This window comes from Antechinus flavipes, chromosome 4 (assembly GCF_016432865.1).
Source record: "Antechinus flavipes isolate AdamAnt ecotype Samford, QLD, Australia chromosome 4, AdamAnt_v2, whole genome shotgun sequence".
Taxonomy (NCBI): domain Eukaryota; kingdom Metazoa; phylum Chordata; class Mammalia; order Dasyuromorphia; family Dasyuridae; genus Antechinus; species Antechinus flavipes.
The window spans coordinates 472,126,129-472,143,975 of NC_067401.1; the positions used below are offsets into that span (position 1 = coordinate 472,126,129).

The window sequence follows — 17,847 nt, forward strand, 5'->3', positions numbered from 1 at the left end:
GATCCGGGGGATCCTCATGGCTCCTAAGGCTCCTTCAGCACTGGGATTCTTCGAACCTCCCAGGCCAGCTAGTCCAAGTCTCCTCTTACAGAGGGGGAGGCCTGCGGAGTGGGGGGCGCCGCGCCACCACCGCACTCCCGGATCGCCCCCGCTTTTCCCAAAGGCACCAGTTTACTTCAAGGCACGACGCCTTTCCCGATGCAGCCCCCCCCCCCCCCCCCCGTTGTCAGGGACCCCTCCTCCAAATTACTTAATGCTTACTTCGTGTCGTTTTAAAATTTCCTTTTATGAATACATCTTTCCCCCGGACAATGTACGCTCTGGGTCTGTGCCCGGGGACCCAAGAAACTGCGCAAGAACACGCCGACACAAAGTAACCAATCTAGCATTTATAGGCCAGTAGGCAGGCTGGGCAGCTGCTGGTTGCTACTTTAAAGTCTTCTTCCAGACCCTCAGCGACTCCAGGATCCAGGATCTGCGGTGATGGGAAACAGGGAGGTTCTCTTTGCTGGAGTTCCATCGGTGGTTGGAGGCCGGGTCACAGACCCAAGAGTCCCCTCGAGGAAGGGGCCAGGAGTTCCGCCAGCAGCTGGCTAAAATATGGTCCTGGGCTTGGGCTGCAAAGATGCACACTGACGCTTCCGGGTCGTGCCTCAGGGCCTCCAGGGCTGTCAGGAAGGGGGATGGGAAGGAAAAAGAGGTGGGGGGTTATCCAAGGACTCCGCTCAGAGCGACCCTGAGGGAGCGACTCCTTCCCGCACTTTCTGGTCCCAAGGCGGCGGTGGCTCCCTATTAAATTCAAGTCTCTCCCCGGCGGGCCACTGAAAGCCCTGACCCCTGACCCGCTGTCTCTTCTTGTCTCGTGCTACTTCCCTGAACATATCATGTTCAGTCATCATTACTGTCGTTTCAAATTCTCCTATATTTACTTATCAGCATACGTGTCACCCCAATAAAAAGAAGAAAAAGTGGGGGCGCAGTGTGAGATCTGCCCGGGGTTACAGGATTTTTGGATAGAACCTCATTCTCCATCTAGTCCAACCCGAATTTAAGAAAGAATCCCCATCGCGATGCATACAAGTGGTCACAGCCTTCTTTTGAAGGCCAGGAAGAGGAGGAGGGAATGAAAGAGGTAGAAGAGAAAATGATGGGGAAAAAGAGAAAGAATAAGAGAGAAAGAAAATGAAAGAAAAATGGGAGAAACACAGAAAGAGCTTGAGAGGAAAGAGAAAAATAATTGTAAAAAGGAGAAATAATGAGAGAGGAGAAAGAATAAAAGACATAGAAAATGAAAGAAAAGAGAATGAAAGAGAGGTAGAATGATAGGGAAAAGAGGAGAAAGAGAATGAGATAAAGAGAAAGGATATGAAAGAAGGGAATGAGAGGAGGAGAGAATTAAAGATAGGAGAAAGAGACAGAAAAATATTAAGAGGAAAAAGGGACAGAGAGAATGATAAAAAAAAGGAGAAAGAATAAAAGGTATAGAAAGAAAATGAAAGAGAAGAGAATGAAAGAGAGGTAGAATGATAGGGAAAAGAGGAGAAAGAGAATGAGATAAAGAGAAAGGATATGAAAGAAGGGAATGAGAGGAGGAGAGAATTAAAGATAGGAGAAAGAGACAGAAAAATATTAAGAGGAAAAAGGGACAGAGAGAATGATAAAAAAAAGGAGAAAGAATAAGAGATGAAGAATATGAAAAAAGTGAATGAGAGAAAAGAATGAAAGAGAAGAGAAAGGGACAGGAAAAGATTAAGAGGAAAAAGAGAGAGAGAGAGATAGACAAACACACACAGAAAGAGAAAGGCAGAGAGAGAATGATAGGAGAAAGAAAGAGAGAGGAAAAAAAAAACGAGAAGCGTGGGAGAGCATTTCACTTACCCGTCTTTACTTCATTTAGGAGTTCCTCAGTCAGCATGCCTTCCATGCAGGGTACGAGGGACCCTTCAAGAAGAATTCCAAAGGGTAACTCAGGCGGCTTCTTCATCTCTCCTCTCCCTCTCCCCCAAATAAGCCCCAAGACCTCGGCTCACATCTCGGCCCCGCTCACCCTCACCCGTTTCACCCCAATCCTCCAACCATGGAAATGTAAAAAGATGTGCAAAGGAAGGGAATCTGGGGGCCTAGGGATCTCTTCCTCTGTAACAACAAAGGACAAACACCTTTTGCCAATCCTCCACAAAAGGTACAAGAGAGGAGACCTAGCTAAGAGGAAAGAAGCCCCCAACTTGGATTTAAGGAGAGCTGGATGAGTCCCAACTTCCTCTTCTGTAAAATGGGATAATAACCCATTGCTCTGCTTATCCCACTGGAGCGTGTGAGGATCAGCAAGAAGAGAAGTCTAAATGAAAGCTCTTTGTAAGCCTTGTGTAGGGGTAGAGGATTTGGGTCTGGGGTTTCCCTGGTATGAGGGGGAACTTCACCCCCACAGGTCTGCAACGGAAAGTTTCGAAGAGCTTCCCAGAGCAACGGATGACACTGTGACTCGTGCAGTCACACAGCCAGCGTGGGTCAGAGGCCATACATTGTCCAGGTCTTCCTGGCTCCCGGGCCAGCTCTCTATTAAATACATTACGCTGGGCTCATGATTGTTTTCTGGCCTCTCCAGAGAATCGGTCTATTGTAGGAGGGATGTCAGTAATGTCTCTTGCCCTTCTAGGGATTGTGGAAATCTAGTTCTAAGGGAATCGGAGGCCATGCACTCAAACCCTTTAGTTGACGGATGAGGAAACAATCCCAGGGAGCCTGACTGAGGCACAGGCAAGTAAGTGTCTGAAGTGAGGTATGTCCCAGCATCCTATGGAGAAGCTAAGGGAGAAGGAAAGTGTCTACCTCTAGACCAGCCGTAGGTTCCGGGGGAGATCAGGAAGTGAGGTAACGTTGATGGAACGCAGGGTCCTCACCCTCAGCCCCATTCAATCCCACTCGAACCTAGCTCCACCCCAGCCCCAGCCACCTAGGGGTCAGCTTTACCTATAAAAGTGACTGCACTCCTCCGGAGGGCAGCCCGAGGGCTTTTGGTATATTCCAGGCTCTGGGTCAGGAACACGAGGGCACTGTCTCGGTGGGTGTTCACCTAGGCCAAAAGCCCCCCAGTGTAACGTCTGCCAGCGGGGAAATGGCCCCGTGCAATCCTCTGTGTCCCCACCCCACCCAGATTTTTAAGCAGTTACTACCCACTGCCCTAACATCTGGAAGAAAGCTGACTCTACATTATTCTCTGTGATGTCCTATAAACTCTTTGAACATGTTCCTTTCTCCTCTTAAAAAAAAAAAAAAAGCATACAATATACAATGGGCTAATAACATTCAACCTATTGATCTCACAAGGGTGTTAAGACAACAAATAATGGTTTAAATGGGATAAAATGAGATAAACATGTATTTTAACAAAAATTTTAAGATGTGATAGAAATGTGGAACAAAATCCACGTAGTTCAAAAACCCAAGTCATTGTGGGAGGACCCTTTGTGGTGAATTTGAGGCAGGCCATGTGAGAGTTTCAGTGGATGGGTAGGCGAGAATGGGGACACAATCAGCATTATTTAAAGGAAGTTCCAAGATTCCACGGGAGTGGTGAGTCTAAGATCACTTATTCTAGCAGTCATCCATGCTTTACAGCACCCAGTGAGATCTTGTGAGGTTTTATTATGGGAAGGACCAGAAACAAGGCTTGCTCAGAACAGAACTGGTGGAGATCTGGAGCTCTGATACCGGGCAGTGGGGCATCCAATCAGCAGAGGGCCAGACGCAGAGCCTTGCAAGGAAGAAGGCTGAAATTTGGGATGTCTGCGTGGGGGCATCCTCGGGGGGATCCTTTTCCAAGAAAGGAACTTGGACATCAGAGCGTCATACAAGGGGTAGCATTTACCCAGCATAATAAGGTCTACAAAGGGCTCTCTGTGTTATCTCATTGGATCCTTCTGACACCCACAGAGGTAGGTGCTGCGGTTAATCATTATTTTTGGCAGAGATTGGCTCGCTTAGGGTCATACAGCTATTGTCCGAGGTCAAATTTGAACTTGAGTTTCCCTGACTCAATGCTCTCCATCCACTTGAGCATCAGAAGAGAGAATGTCAGAGGTAAAAGGAAGCTTTCAAACAGAATTATCACAAATAGGATGAACCACAGTTTTCATCTAATTCTCCTTAGCTAAAAGAAAATATGGTGTAGTTGGATTTAGATCTGTCACTGAAAACAACAGAATTTTCCAGCTGATTGTTAAAGGCAGAGTCCAGCAGCATCTACTGTTACTCTGACCCAGAGTCGGGAACCTGCCGATCAGACTGCCTAGATCACACCATCTTGGGAGCTCTGAAAGCTCACAGTTCCCAAGCCTATGCTGGCCATCCAGCTATGCTGGAACAATACAACACACAATACCACAAGAAAGTAGCAGCAGGACTAGTCCAGACACAAAGCTCTGCACCAAAATAAAATCTGTAGTCATAAAGTAGAGTAAGCAAGCAAATAAATAACCCCATCATAAAAGGAAAAACTATTATAGTAACAGATATATTCAATATACAGGCCTAGATGAAGAGAATGACTCCAGAGCATTTATGAGCAAAGCCTCAAATTAAAACACAGCTTGGGCTTGTGCCCAAATAGAATTCATGAAGAAATGAAGCAAGGATTTAAAAAAAAATGATTTTCAATTTATGCATTAATTAAGAGCATGAGAGATAAATTAGAAAAGAAATGAGAACTATGAAAGAAAGGGAATTAAGAACTGTACAGCAGGGACAAAACATTGTCCAAGAAATAAACTCCCAAATAGAAGTCAATGACTCCATAAGAAAATATGAAATATTAAAATAAAATCAAAAGACTGACAAAAAGAAAAACATATAAAGTGACTCACTGCGGAAAAAAAAAGACTTGGAAATAGACCAAAGGAAAAAAAAAATATAAGAAAAGAAAGCTATAATAGCCCCCCCCAAAAAAAAAAAGTCAGAGCCCATCCTATTTCAAGAAACTATAAAAGAAAACCACGGAGATCTCTTAGAACTAGCAAGCAAAGTGGAAATAGAAAAAAAAAAACAATCCATCACCTTCTGAAAGAAACTTCCAAATGAAAATTGCAAGGAATATCATAGCCAAATATGGAGTTCTTAGGTCAAATGAAAAATTCTGCAAGCTGTCAGAAAGAATGAATTCAAGTACTGAGGAGCCACAGTCAAGATTACACACAATTTAGCAACCACCTCATAAAAGAATGAAGAGCTTGGAATATGGTATTTCAAAAGGCAAAGGCTGTAACAAGAATAATTCACCCAGCAAAATCGGGCCTATCATACAAGGGGAAAATGAACTTTTAATGAAATAAGAAGTCTTGCAAGCATTCCTGACGAAAATGCTAGAATTATGTAACTCCAAAACATAAAAGTCAAATGGAAACATAAAAAGGTAGAAATAAATGAATAATCATAAGGGGCTAAATAAGTTGTTTATGTTCAAATATGGGGAGATTAAGCATGTCTCCCTTTTGAACAATATCATCATCAGAAGTGACAGAAAGAGTTTAATTAGACAGTAGGTCTGGGAGTGGTTCTGTTAGGTATTGGAGATCTTAAATAGAATGAATAGACAGGGAAAGAGGAATAGGCTAATGAGGAAGGGAGAGGAAAGTCAAAGGAAATTATCTTATATAACTGTAGGTACGTATGCATGTACATATGCATGTCTACATATATGTGTATGCATGTGAACATGTGTATATATTTGGACATGGCCAATGTGGAAATCTGTTTTGCTTGACTATACATATTCATGACAGAAGTTTGTCTTTTCTTTTATTCTCAATAGAGGAATGGGAGATGAGGACTGGGAGCAAATTTTTGCTGATTGAAAAAATTAAGATTTAAGAAATAAATTATGCAATTGTATTAAATGCTTTCCAAGGTCTCTTCTAGGTAGTTCTTAGATTGTAGTATTTTCAGTCTCTTTTCTTATCAGGACTTCAGTTTCCTGCTCTAGAAAATGAGACAGCTAAACTAGATCCTTTTTGATCCCTGCCAGTAGGCCATGACCCTTTCCCTCTCTGCCCTCGGGTAGCACATTTGCCCTTCTCCAGTGCACTTACCATACAATATTGTATGTTACAGTGCCATTTAAAGCTTTTACAAGTATAAACTGCATCAAGACTTTTGGGACATCCTGCATTTATATTAATATTTTATTGGAGCTGTTTCATGACTATGATTTATGGAACATCATAGTCTCTGAAGAATTAAAAGGGAGGATCCCTCAAAGGATCAAATGAGATAATATCTGTAAAGCACTTAGCTCAGTGCTTGATACATGATGGGCACTTAAAAATGCTTATTCTCTTCTTTTTCCCTCTTCCCAGAGGGCAATGGGGAGGCTCATGATGTACAGCTGCAACACTTAATAAGAAAGGAACTTGGGCATCAGGGCGTCATTGGGGATTTCATTCTGTAAATGCATGGCTGTCCCTTTCTGGTTTTATTTCTTATTATTTCCCTGTATGTACTCTCCCTTGAAATCATACTCACCTACCTAAGACTCCTGCACATCTAAAATGGGGAAGGACATTTGAGGTCCTATTATCCAGCCTCTTCATTTATAGATGAGACTCAAAAGAGAAGAGGTGACTTCCCTTTGAAGCCTGAAGTCCCATTTCCCACATCTATCTCTTTATACAGATGTTCTCTCATGTCTAGGGAATTTCCTTCTCTCCTTTGCCTCATGTAATCCTTGCCTTCTCACAAGGCACAGTGCAAATGTCTGGTGACTCTCTCCCTGTTGAAATTACTTTGCATAATTTTGTATCTATTATTTAATTTTCTGTGTCTGGGTTATTTCTACCAAATAGAATGGAAGCTCTTTGAAAGCAGGGACTTTTACCTTTGTATTCCAGCACCCAACCTAGAACTTGGATATATAAGAGATGGTTAATTAGGGTTTTCTGGGTTCCAGTGCCTTTGTTCCCCACATCACAAGACTCACCAAGTACTTGCAGATCTTAGTCACGGTCTGTTGACTGATGTCCCATGGCTTTTTGCTGTACATCATTTTTGGCAGGCCCCAAGCCATGTGATAGCAGCAATAGGTCAAGGTCTTCTTACATTTCTGCAGATGGTTTGGAAGGGAATGGGACCAAGAGAAAAATGGCCCGTGTTTTTATAGGGCACTTTATTAAAGCAACTCTATGAGGTAGGAGGGAAGAGCATATATCTTTATGCTCCGCTTTAAAAATGAGAAAACAGAGATAAAGAGAAAGGAGATGGCTTCCCCAAAGGCATTCACTAGTGAGTGGCAATGACAGGTGCTTGGACTCCATGCTCCTGCTGTAGCCAAACTGAGAGCAGACCCAAGGGGACATGGATAGAAAGGTAATTTTTCCCTCCCAGCAGCACTCCTTCATGGATAGGTCTTCCTCCAGCTGGCATCTGGAGGGCCACGATGAAGAAACTCCCTGGAACTTAAGAGATTTCTGTGCTAAAGCAGACTTGTAAAAGGGAGGTACAACAACTTCATCTCCCGCCGCCCTCCCCTTACACCTTTCTCGGGCCCCGGACGCCGCTCCAACCGAACAGTGATCGGACTCGCCTTCCCCACGATGGGGTTCCCCTCCTGAAGCTGCAGGATCAGAGGGACCAGGCAGTTCACCAGCTGCTGCTCCGTGAGAGGCATGCAGGGGCTCCGCAGCAGCCGGACCACCTTCCCGAAGAGGGTGATGGCCGCCGAACGCACTTCTTCCCTGTTCTGAAGTAGGAACCACCGGGTCATGGGGTGTCTGGGTTGGGGGGTGTGGGATGGGGTGGCTGGCAACCTTAGAACAGATAACGTCCAAGCTCAAAAGAAATTTAGAAATCATCAAGTCCCATCTGTTCTTTTACAAATAAGGAAACTGAAGCCCACAAATGGAATATCACCCAGAGAGCCAGAGAGCAGGTCCTGGTCCCCATCCCAAGGCTCTCTCTCTCTCCCCCGCTTTCTTCCTTACAAATGTGGCTTCCCTGCCATCACTTAGTGTATCTCACTAAATCTTTCCCAGCAGGCTTGTGGCCCTGTCTAACCAGACAAGATTATTGGGAAATTGAACTCAAGGAACTGTGTTGGGAGGTCTCTCCTGAAGGGTCCTGGGGACTCAGTCCTTTGTCCATAAGATTTACAGAGCCAGAGTTTAACCTGACATGAAGACAGATTTCTTAGAAATAGCAGCTGTCCCCAAATGGAACGGGCTGTATTGGGAGGTCATGTTCCCTCAATACTGGGAGGCTTTAAGAGAAGGCTGGACTACTTGTCAGACATATTTTAGAGAGTTTTTGTTTAGATTTTTCCTATATGACCCTCTGAGGTTACCTCCAAATTGTAAGATTTTTGTAGTAATAGCCCCTGGGAAATTACCCCCAAATACCCGCTAACCCTGGCTCGAGTTCCTATGGATTCACGTCCACTCAAATAAAGGTTCCCAAGTTCCCAGTGACATGTTGATTTTTTTCTCTAGTCAATGGGGACACAATTGATGCAAAGCAGAGTTGGTTATGTAACGAATAACATAGAAAATGGAATGGAGATGCTGTCCATAAACCCAAGGCATTTTGAGGCATCTTGGGACAGTTAGGGGCCCCACGATGCACAGAGGACTAGGAAAGCCTGAATTCAAATCTAGCCTCAGATATATACTGGCTATGTGACTTTGGGCATAGCACTTAAAGTCTGTCTGCCTCAGTTTCCTGAACTGTAAAATGGGGATAATTATCAATCATTCAGTACAGTGTCTGACACAAATAGAAGCTTAATAAAGGCTTTTTCTCTTTTTAAGGCTCCAGAAACCTGCACATAGATTCTCTCATTTGATTCTCACCGACTCAACAAGAGTAGGGACTACATGTACACCTAAGCCAACTGAGGCTTGGAGTCCTTAAGAGATTCGTTCAGAGACTGGGGTACCCAAAGGCCTCCCCTGACTCCTGGTTTCCCTTTGCTTAGGCTGTAGTCCCATGTTCTCCTTCTTCACTTTTGCTTTCCAAAATTCTTGGCTTTCTTCAAGGTTCCTTTCAGATGTACCTTACTATGGGAAATCTTTGCTGTTCCCCCTAGTCTCCTAAAGCCTTTTCCCTCCCTTCAAATTATCCTGTTTACCCTAAACTAGTTCCCATTGCATCTCCTGTCCCAGTCCTAGCCCGGGGAAGAATGGAAGCTCTTTGTGGGCAGGGACTAGTTTCGATCTTGTCATTGTTATGTCGGGCTGGATTCTGGGACTGAAATGATTCTGTGATTCCCCCAGCAGAGTCTAGCAATGAGAGAGGAGTCAGAGAAGACTAAGTCTGGGGTTGAGAGGTCACTTCCAGGCCCCGCCACAGTGCCCTAGGTAGAATACACATTCAGAAGCCCATTGACCTGCCCGACCAAAGGCTCGTCTGTGGCCTCTTGAGCCAGTTCCACGGGCCAGGATCTCGCCCCCAAATCCGCCCGTCCCCCCTCGCCCTCCTTGCCCTTACATCATTGAAGTGGGGCTGGAGAACCTGCAGGATTTCCAGATAAATGGTAATGTCCCCTGACTTCTTATCCTGACACTTCAGAATGGTCTTGACATTGCTGACTGCCTCCACCGCCAGCAAGCCATCCACCCACTGCAGGCCCTTCATCATGGAAGGCAGAAGGGCCTGGATTTTGGCACTCTGTGGGGAAGAAGGGAGAGAAGTGAGCCTTCGCCTGGAGGTCCGAGCACCTGGGCCGGAATGCCCCTCCTCTCTCTGCACGTCGCTGTTCCTATCCTTCTCTACGGTCCTTTCTCCAGCCCTCAGTTTCCCCATTTGTAAACGGAAATGAGGTCAGACCAGATGGCCTCTGAGGTTGCCTCCAGATCTAAGTCTAGCCCCGGCTTTCCTGGCCACTTGAACGACGCCGGCCCTTGCCCTCCTGAATTCCCGTGGCACATACGCTATGGAGGGCCACTGGCATAACAGTCTTGTATTGACTTCCTATCCCTCTCAATCCCCAAGCAGACTCTAAGCCCCCTGAAGGGCAGAGACCAGCCCCGACACCTCCCGTGTCCCACAACCAAGCCCAAAGTCTCACACATAATTGGTCCGTGTTTTGCCTTGAGGATGTTGATGATGGAGAAAATTTAATCTCTTTCCTCACCTGGAAAAGAGATATGAAAGTCCTTGCCTGGCCCGCTGCCCAGGGCCTCCCTACCCGTGTAAGGCGCTTTGTATTGCCAACTAGGCCAGGGGCCATTGAGGGAGGAGTCCCCAGGGCCCATGGGCTACCCAGCTTACAAGGTGGGGACGTGGAAGTTCCAAACAGGGAAAGGGACCGGGCTCAAGGTCATGGGAAGGAAACAGAGTAAAAAGAACTCGGGAATCCCTTCACCCAGGACACTCTGAATCCTGACAGTTACCCCCCCACGCCCCGCCCTTGGCTCTCTCACCTTTTCTGATCTATGGGCCAGGATGACCAGGCCCCTGATACAGAGCACTTTCATGATGGGGTCTTCGTTGGTCAGACCCTCGGACATCCGACCCAGGGAGTACTCCTCTGGAATCCTCCTTACTTGCTCCATCCGGAGGAGCTGAGGAGATAATTGGACATTGCCAGTGGGGGATGGGAGGGAGAGGGGAGGAAAAGGAGAGAAAGAGGCAGGAGGAGAGGGAAGAGGAAGGTAGAGGGAAGGTGGACACACAAGGAAGGAGAGGAAAAGAGGGAAGGAGAGGTGAAGGGAGAGAGAGGAAAAGTCTGAAGGGGAGGAAGAGGAAGGGAAAAAGATGAGAGATAAAGGGAAGGAGAGGGAGAGGGAGACATGGACAGGGAGAAAAGAAAAGGGAGGGGTGAGGGAGGAGAAAGAAGGAAAGGGAGAGAAGAGATGGGGAGGGAAGGAGGAAAAAAAGAGGGATAGTAGGAGGGACAAGAGAAGAGGGGGTAGGAGAGGGGAAGAGGTGGGAACAGGAAGCCCCCTGCCCAATCATTAGAACACTGACGTCACCAAAAGGTCGCACTATGATGAAGAAGATGAAAACTATGGTAGTGTAAGATTTACAATGGCTTCTCTTTACAACATATCAATGAGATAAGAAGTGCAAGTAGTTTTATTCCTATTTTACAGATGAAAAGTCTGAGGCTCCGAAAGTAAAATGACTTCTTCAGATCAGAACTGGACGCCTGCCCCTCACTCAGATTCCCAACTGGAGCCCAGGCCCTCCCTTCCTGCTACATGAGTGCTTTGGGTCTGTAACGACTGAACCTGCAGCCCTGAGTCCGCCCGAGTCCCTAATGCAGTCACTTCCTGTTACGGTCTTTTTTCCTTTGGGAGACCTTGAAAGAGCCGGGTCAGAGTTTTCCAGCAGAGCCAATAATCAAAATGTATTATTTATTAAGAAGGAAATGGCTATTTGCCAAGCCCTGGGCTAAGCAGCCCAGTGCTGAGGAGCCCTTGTTGGGTCCGGCCCAGTGTGTCTATTAGAGACACATGTACTACAGCAAGGGATCCACGTGTCCAGTGGCCGTAGAGCATGTGGAGGGGAACTCGGGACACACAGACACTCCGTAAAAGACAGGACAGACAGACACTCCGCAAAAGCTGCTCTGAGTTTGGGTCCTCTCTCCCCCAGGACCAAGATAGCATCGGGGAGAATGCGCTCCCTTATGGGGGGCAGGCCGAATGTTTTTCTTCGGTACCTTTCTGGCAAACATCCCTTTCTAAAATGGAATTAATGACAGTTGGTTAAATCGATACTGAGGTATTAATCAATGACATGGGAGACATGCTAACCATGTTTGATATTGGGGGCCCAAGCCAATGGCGGCCAAAGAGGCCGGAGGGACAGATGTAATCAGCCACACTCTGGAACCTATTATTATTATTATTATTATATATTATTATACGTGTGTGGATACAGAGCTAATAGAGGCTGTGGGTTTTCTGAGGTCCCGTCTCTTTCCTATTTTCAACAATCCAATAAACGTGGATCATGGCTATTTTGGCTGTCCCAGAGCCGTCTTCATCTATTCCTCATTTCCAGCCATGTGACTCAGAAGTTACATTTCTGAATAAGTGACTTAAATACTTATTCATGTCACGGCTTAATTTCTACTGGCAACTGGTTTAAAATGAGGCCATTAGTGGATTCACTAAATCTAAATGGATCGACTTACTTTCCGCAACATTTCTGATCGTACCCCTGCTCGATCCTTCCGTCCCAGCTGAACATCCTTAGCTCTTCTGCCTTTCTGGCTGAATTCTGCCTTTCCTCTCCCTCTCTTCCAGCCCCTTCATCAGTCCACCCAAACTTTTCTGGCCAAAGTTTCCAAGGATCTCTCAGTTGTCCGATCCAACGACCTTTTCTCCAGCTTCTTCCTCGACCTCTCGGCAGCCTGGGGCCCTCCTCCCGGATACTCTTCTCTCTCGATTTTGGCCTTCTACTCTTAGACCATCCTCAGTCAGGTCATGTCCTCCAGAAGTCACCCACAGAGCTCTTCCCTGGACCTTCTCTTCTCCCTCGGTGATCTCACCAGCTCCCGACATTCGGTTATCACTCCCTATCCCCCTCAGCTGTTAAGTTCTTACCCAAGGTCAAAGAGCTAGCTAGGTAGTCTTCAAGACCAAATTCTCACTCCTGACTCTAGGTCTCATTTTTGAAAGAAGGAAAATGAGGCTGAAATAGGAAAGCTACTTGACCAAGGTCACCTCAATTTAGAAATAGATTCCAAACAAGAATCCAGGTCTCAGGAAGCTAGATTGTTCAGTGGCTAAAATGCTACAGGACCCGAGGTCAAATAAGACCTCAGATAGTTGTGAGCTTGTGACTTTGGACAAGTAGCTAGCAACTGTCTGCCTCAGTTTCCCCAGATCATAAAAGGGGATGTTAACATAAATATCATTGTTATGAAGACAAAAGGAGATATTTGTAAAGTGCTAAGCACAGTGTCTGGCATGTAGCAGGTAGTTAATAAGTGTTCTCTTTTCCTTTTAAAAAGGAAGGAAAGAATAAAGAAAGAACAGAAGCGAATAAGGATGCAATAAAATAAGGAAGGAGGAGAGAGGAAAAGAAGGAGGAAGGAATTTAGGCAAATCTTTTCTAGGTCCTTTTCCTCTCTAAAATGGATTATATAATCTCACTAGTCCTTTTATAATCTGCACTTGACAAGCCTTAAAGTACTGTTGACACTCAATGATGAAATCCTATGATTTCTCTGAGCCTCAATCTCTTCATTCCTTCAAACATTTATTAAGTACCTACTGTGTACTTAACACAGTCCCTGCCTTCATGGAACTCATAGTTTAATAAGAGGAAAAGATGCAAACACAAATTAGGATATTACCAGACACTGTCTCAATATAAAGTGTCCCCAAACAAACAAAGAAAAATCCCCATTTTCCAAGTATGAAAGGCATGTTTTGGAAGGGTCTGAGAAACATGAGGCTGGAAATTCTCTCATCTGCACATACAGGGAGCTCCCAGGTAAGGAAACTCCTTCTGCCAAAGTCAACACCTCTTTTATCGCTTGGGGTCTTATAGCTTTGTCGGTGTCGGTGGAAGACTGGATCTCTGTCCACTAAGCCATGATGACTCTCATATAGATGTGTGTCTAAGTAGGTAGGTAGAAAGGGAGGGGGATGGATAGATGGATGGATGAAGAAGGAAAGGGAAGACAAATGGATGGAGAGAGAGGGAGGGATGGATGGATGGCTAGATGGATGGATGGATGGATGGATGGATGGGATGGCTAGATGGATGGATGGATGGATGGATGAATGGGTAGATAGATATAAAGGGATATGTCAATAATAGATGGAGAGATGTATTATGGATAGATCGATGAGTAGGTAAATGGATGTATCAATGATAGATGAATGATAGAGGGATATAGAAAAAGATAGCTGGATGAATTGGTGGATGATGGCTAAATAGATATATACGTATATAGAGTGAGAGGTAGATGGATACATGGTAGCTGGATGGATAAATGGATAAGAGAGACTGAGATAGAAATAGATCTAGAGATACACCTCTCAGTGTTCTGGCTAATGGGCACATGCTGGGGATGAATAAGCTCCACTGGCAGGTTCTCTGTTTTATGTGTAAAACTCATGGGACTATCTATAGATGAAGAATCACATTTGTAATGATATAAACTCTCCATGACACATATATGTGTGTGTGAGGGAGCATAGCATTTGTAAAACTCATCTATGTGATTGTAACTGCCAATATCTCTCTCTATCTCTCTGTCTCTGTCTCTCTCTCTCTCTGTGTCTCTGTCTCTGTCTCTGACACACACACACACACACACACACACACACACACACACACACACACACGACGATGTGGATTAACAGATCTCTAACCAGCTTGATCTTGGGGCCAGGAGGGTCAGGGGACCACCTTGCTCTATACTGGCTGTAGGAGCCTGGACAAGTCACTTATCTGAAGAATTCTGGGAAGCTTTCCAAGAACATTCAGAAAAGGGTTCCCCTGCAATTAGGGAGGCACTTTCTCACTGAACAATTCCCTCCGCCCGTGAAATCGGAGGTTCTTGTTTCTAACTACTGGAAGCATTATGCAAGGACCGATCGTGCTATTACTATTCCTCAGAGTCCAGCCTCCCCTGGTGCTGTCAGCCCCGCTGAGTCATTACCCGGAGAGCTCCTTGAGGACAGGGCCGTCTGTCGCCTTTCTCTGCATGTCCAGCCCTAGGTCGGTGCCCTGGCACACAGTAGGTGCTAATAAATAGCTTCTGTCTCTTAGAGCCCAGGCCCAGGTTTACCTCCACAAAGAAGGCCGTGGCGGTGATCTTGTGCTTCTCATCCCCTCTTTCCAGGAGTGGAATCAGCAGGTAGAGCACCCGACAGAGTTCTTGGCAGGAATAATGCACCATGGCCCTGGGGAGTGAAAGCGGGGGACACGGTGGGGGGGCTGCCTCAGTTGGTGGGAGGGGGTGAAGCTAGGCCAGGACCCCCCTTTTTAAGCAGTGATTTCCCCATCTGTAAAACGGAGGACTCTCTAAATCTGATGCTTCCATGACCTTATAACCCTGTGGTTTTCCAGCCCCCATCTTTCACTAAATAAGATCTGGGTACAACTCAAACACCATCTCCTCCAGGAAGCCCTCGGTGGTTTCTGATTCTCTAAATTCTGGCCGTCCATCACCTGCCATTTATCATGTGCCTTCAGAAGAGATTCTCTAATTATCACCAAGAATCTCCAAGCTAGAATGGACTCTGAGGTCCCATGGGACCCTTTCTTCTGCTACTAGAATGGGAAAAGGAGTCAGAGGGCCTGGGTTCAGATCCTGGCTTGGCCATTTACTATTTTTATGACTTGACATCTCAGGGCTCATCTGTAAAGTGAGTGAGGGGGTTCCCAGATCCCTGGAGCATGGAAACTCGCGATTCGCCCTTAATGTCCTTAACAGAAGGCATCAGACATTAGCTTGGGGGGCTCCCAAGAGCAGCGACTCATTCATGGAGCTCTAATTGTTAAGAAGTTTTCATGGCATTGAGCTGAAATCTGCCTCTCTACCCTCCTCTTCCCCACACAATGGGATTCTGCCCGCAGGGGCCCAACACAATGGGAGCGAGAAGAGACATGACTGGTCTGTTCAAGGATCTGAAGGATTGTCGGATCTGAAAGGGACCTTTCAGACCCGCCTTCTCCTGCTTGGCACAAAAAGCACAAATGGGGAGAAGCTACAGAAATGCAGATCGAGTCAATCAATCAATAAGCATTTATTAAGGTCCTACTATGCGCCAAGGACTATGTTAGGAGACAGTCAAAGAATGAAACGCTCTGTCCTCTCAATAAGTAGAATAAGACTTCCAGGTAACGAACACTGTCCAAAGTGGACCAGACTGCTTCCAGAACTCTAGTGAGCTGTCCAACAAGAGGAGTCTTTAAGGGAAGGGGAGAGTGATCGGGGGATACTCCTGTTCATCTTCCGGGGACCTCCTTTGAATTCTCGGTGTAGGGGGTGGGGGAGATTCTAGGATCCTGTCAGTGACACAGCCTAGACTCAACCACGGCCCTTCCTTCCAGCCTGGACACTACCTACTGAACCACAGTGAAGCTTGCCCTCTTAATGGCCACAGCCACGGTCCGGGGCTCACAGGGTGCACCGAAAGGTGATGTCCACCTCGTGGAATAAGCCCGCCAGCCCAGAGAAGAGCTCTCCTTGTTCTAAGACTTTTTTTTCTTTCCATCCAACCCAAAGTTGACTCTTTGAAGGTCATCTGCTGCCTAGGAATAGGGCCAAGCAGAAGAAATCTAATCCTGTTTTCATATAAAAATCCTTCAAACGGCCGAGTCCATCAATCAGCACCGATTGATTAGCCTTCACTCCGTGACCAGGGACGGAGGGAGCCACGGACAAGAAAGACAAAGCAAACAATGTCCTCCCAGAACTTATATTCAGACGCTAAAAATAGGTTTCCTGTTTCCCCCACGCTCCTTTTCTCCAGACTAAATACTCCTCAATTCTTTCAACTGAGTCTCCAGTGGCTCCATCCTCGGGAGAGACCCACAACTCCTGGCAATGACCAGAACTCAGGAGACCCGTGACATGACCCCTCCCCGAGACCCAGTTTCCTCCTTTGGAAACAAGGAATAAGAATATGTATGAAAATACAGGAGCTGTTGAGAAGAGGATGCTGCTGTATGCTGGAAAGTGCCAAAGTACGGGAGGCTTCAAACCCGAGTCCGCTTCCCCCTCCCCGGCCTTCCTTCCCAGACACCGGGAGCAGCTGGGGGCTTACCTGGCCAGGAGAGATACGCCCCGGTGGTGATGTTCGGCCTGGCCCATGAGCTCCCAGCCTCCTTGACTCTCCAGGAGGGCAGCTTCATAAGAACAACCCATTTTTAACAATAGGGTCTTGACCACCTTCACCACCCACCTGGTGGAACAGCAGAAAGCCAGTGTCAAAACCTGGTCTTATCCTACCCTGAGGCCGCCTATTCCCCCAGAACAACCCCCCCCCTCAGCTCATCGTGGCTCTGGGATCCAGAATGCCAATGGAGGGGCCCCCCTTGCCCTCATTTCCTTACAACCCATTACTCATGCTGTATTAGGTACTGAAGTCTCCATTAGGGGGTGTTAGTGCATTAAAAATAAGCTTTGGAAAAAGTTTGCCTTGGAAACTCAAGAATAAACAGAAGCAAAATCAATTATTCTTTTGAGACCTTCTTTTGTCTGCCCATCTAGATTTATGGGGTAAGATATTAAGACGTAGCTTAAATCTTTGATTAGATTTCCCATTTGGCTCATGTTTGAACCCCCAGTGTTTATTATTGGCCATGTGACCTAGAACCAGTCCCTTTTTTTTCTGAGAACAGTTCCTTGTCTGTAAAATAAGAAGTGCACCACTGGGGGCTCATGAGCTATGTACTGATAGCACCGCAGACCCACAGGGCTATCCCAAGAACCCAAGTGAGCAGTCATCCTCTCGGGGCCTCATCAGCGAGGGTAATAAGGGGACGCTACACTTATATTGCGTCCTTGCCAGGGCCGTTGTGGGAAAATATTTTGTAAACCTGACAGGCGCTTATGAAAACGTAACTGTAGTTGAACATCTCAGAGCCAAATGAATATATACAATTGCCGAGCTAGGTTACAAACTCATCAGATCTCAAAACTGGAAGGGATTTTGTAGGACATTTAGTCCAACCGTCCATCATTGAAGGAGCCCTCCTTCCCTTGCCGGTTCCCTACGGGTGCTTTAGCCAAGATGGACAGGGCCAGAAATCCCAGGAAACTACCTTGAGTTAGTCACTATACTTGACTCTCATACCACTTCCTCCTGCTACCAAGCCCATACACATTGTTAAAAAAAAAAAAAAAAAAAAAAAAAGTGTTGACTTATTCTTACTTAAGGGTGAAAG

The 17,847-nt window shown here is 46.1% G+C and overlaps 1 protein-coding gene across 1 annotated transcript in view; it reads right to left on the bottom strand.

Annotated features, from left to right (window-relative positions):
* Positions 1 to 369: 369 nt before the first annotated feature.
* MROH7 (maestro heat like repeat family member 7) overlaps positions 370 to 17,847 on the bottom strand; it is a 56,605-nt gene continuing 39,127 nt past the window's right edge. Inside the window, exons 15-24 of the mRNA XM_051999615.1 lie at positions 16,725 to 16,862; positions 14,741 to 14,855; positions 10,407 to 10,547; positions 10,052 to 10,117; positions 9,472 to 9,651; positions 7,574 to 7,729; positions 6,971 to 7,093; positions 2,971 to 3,073; positions 1,879 to 1,941; positions 370 to 668 (exon numbers count right to left, since the gene is read on the bottom strand). Coding sequence (XP_051855575.1) covers positions 427 to 668; positions 1,879 to 1,941; positions 2,971 to 3,073; positions 6,971 to 7,093; positions 7,574 to 7,729; positions 9,472 to 9,651; positions 10,052 to 10,117; positions 10,407 to 10,547; positions 14,741 to 14,855; positions 16,725 to 16,862 — 1,327 coding nt within the window. The 3' untranslated portion in view covers positions 370 to 426. The remainder of the gene's footprint in view (positions 669 to 1,878; positions 1,942 to 2,970; positions 3,074 to 6,970; positions 7,094 to 7,573; positions 7,730 to 9,471; positions 9,652 to 10,051; positions 10,118 to 10,406; positions 10,548 to 14,740; positions 14,856 to 16,724; positions 16,863 to 17,847) is intronic.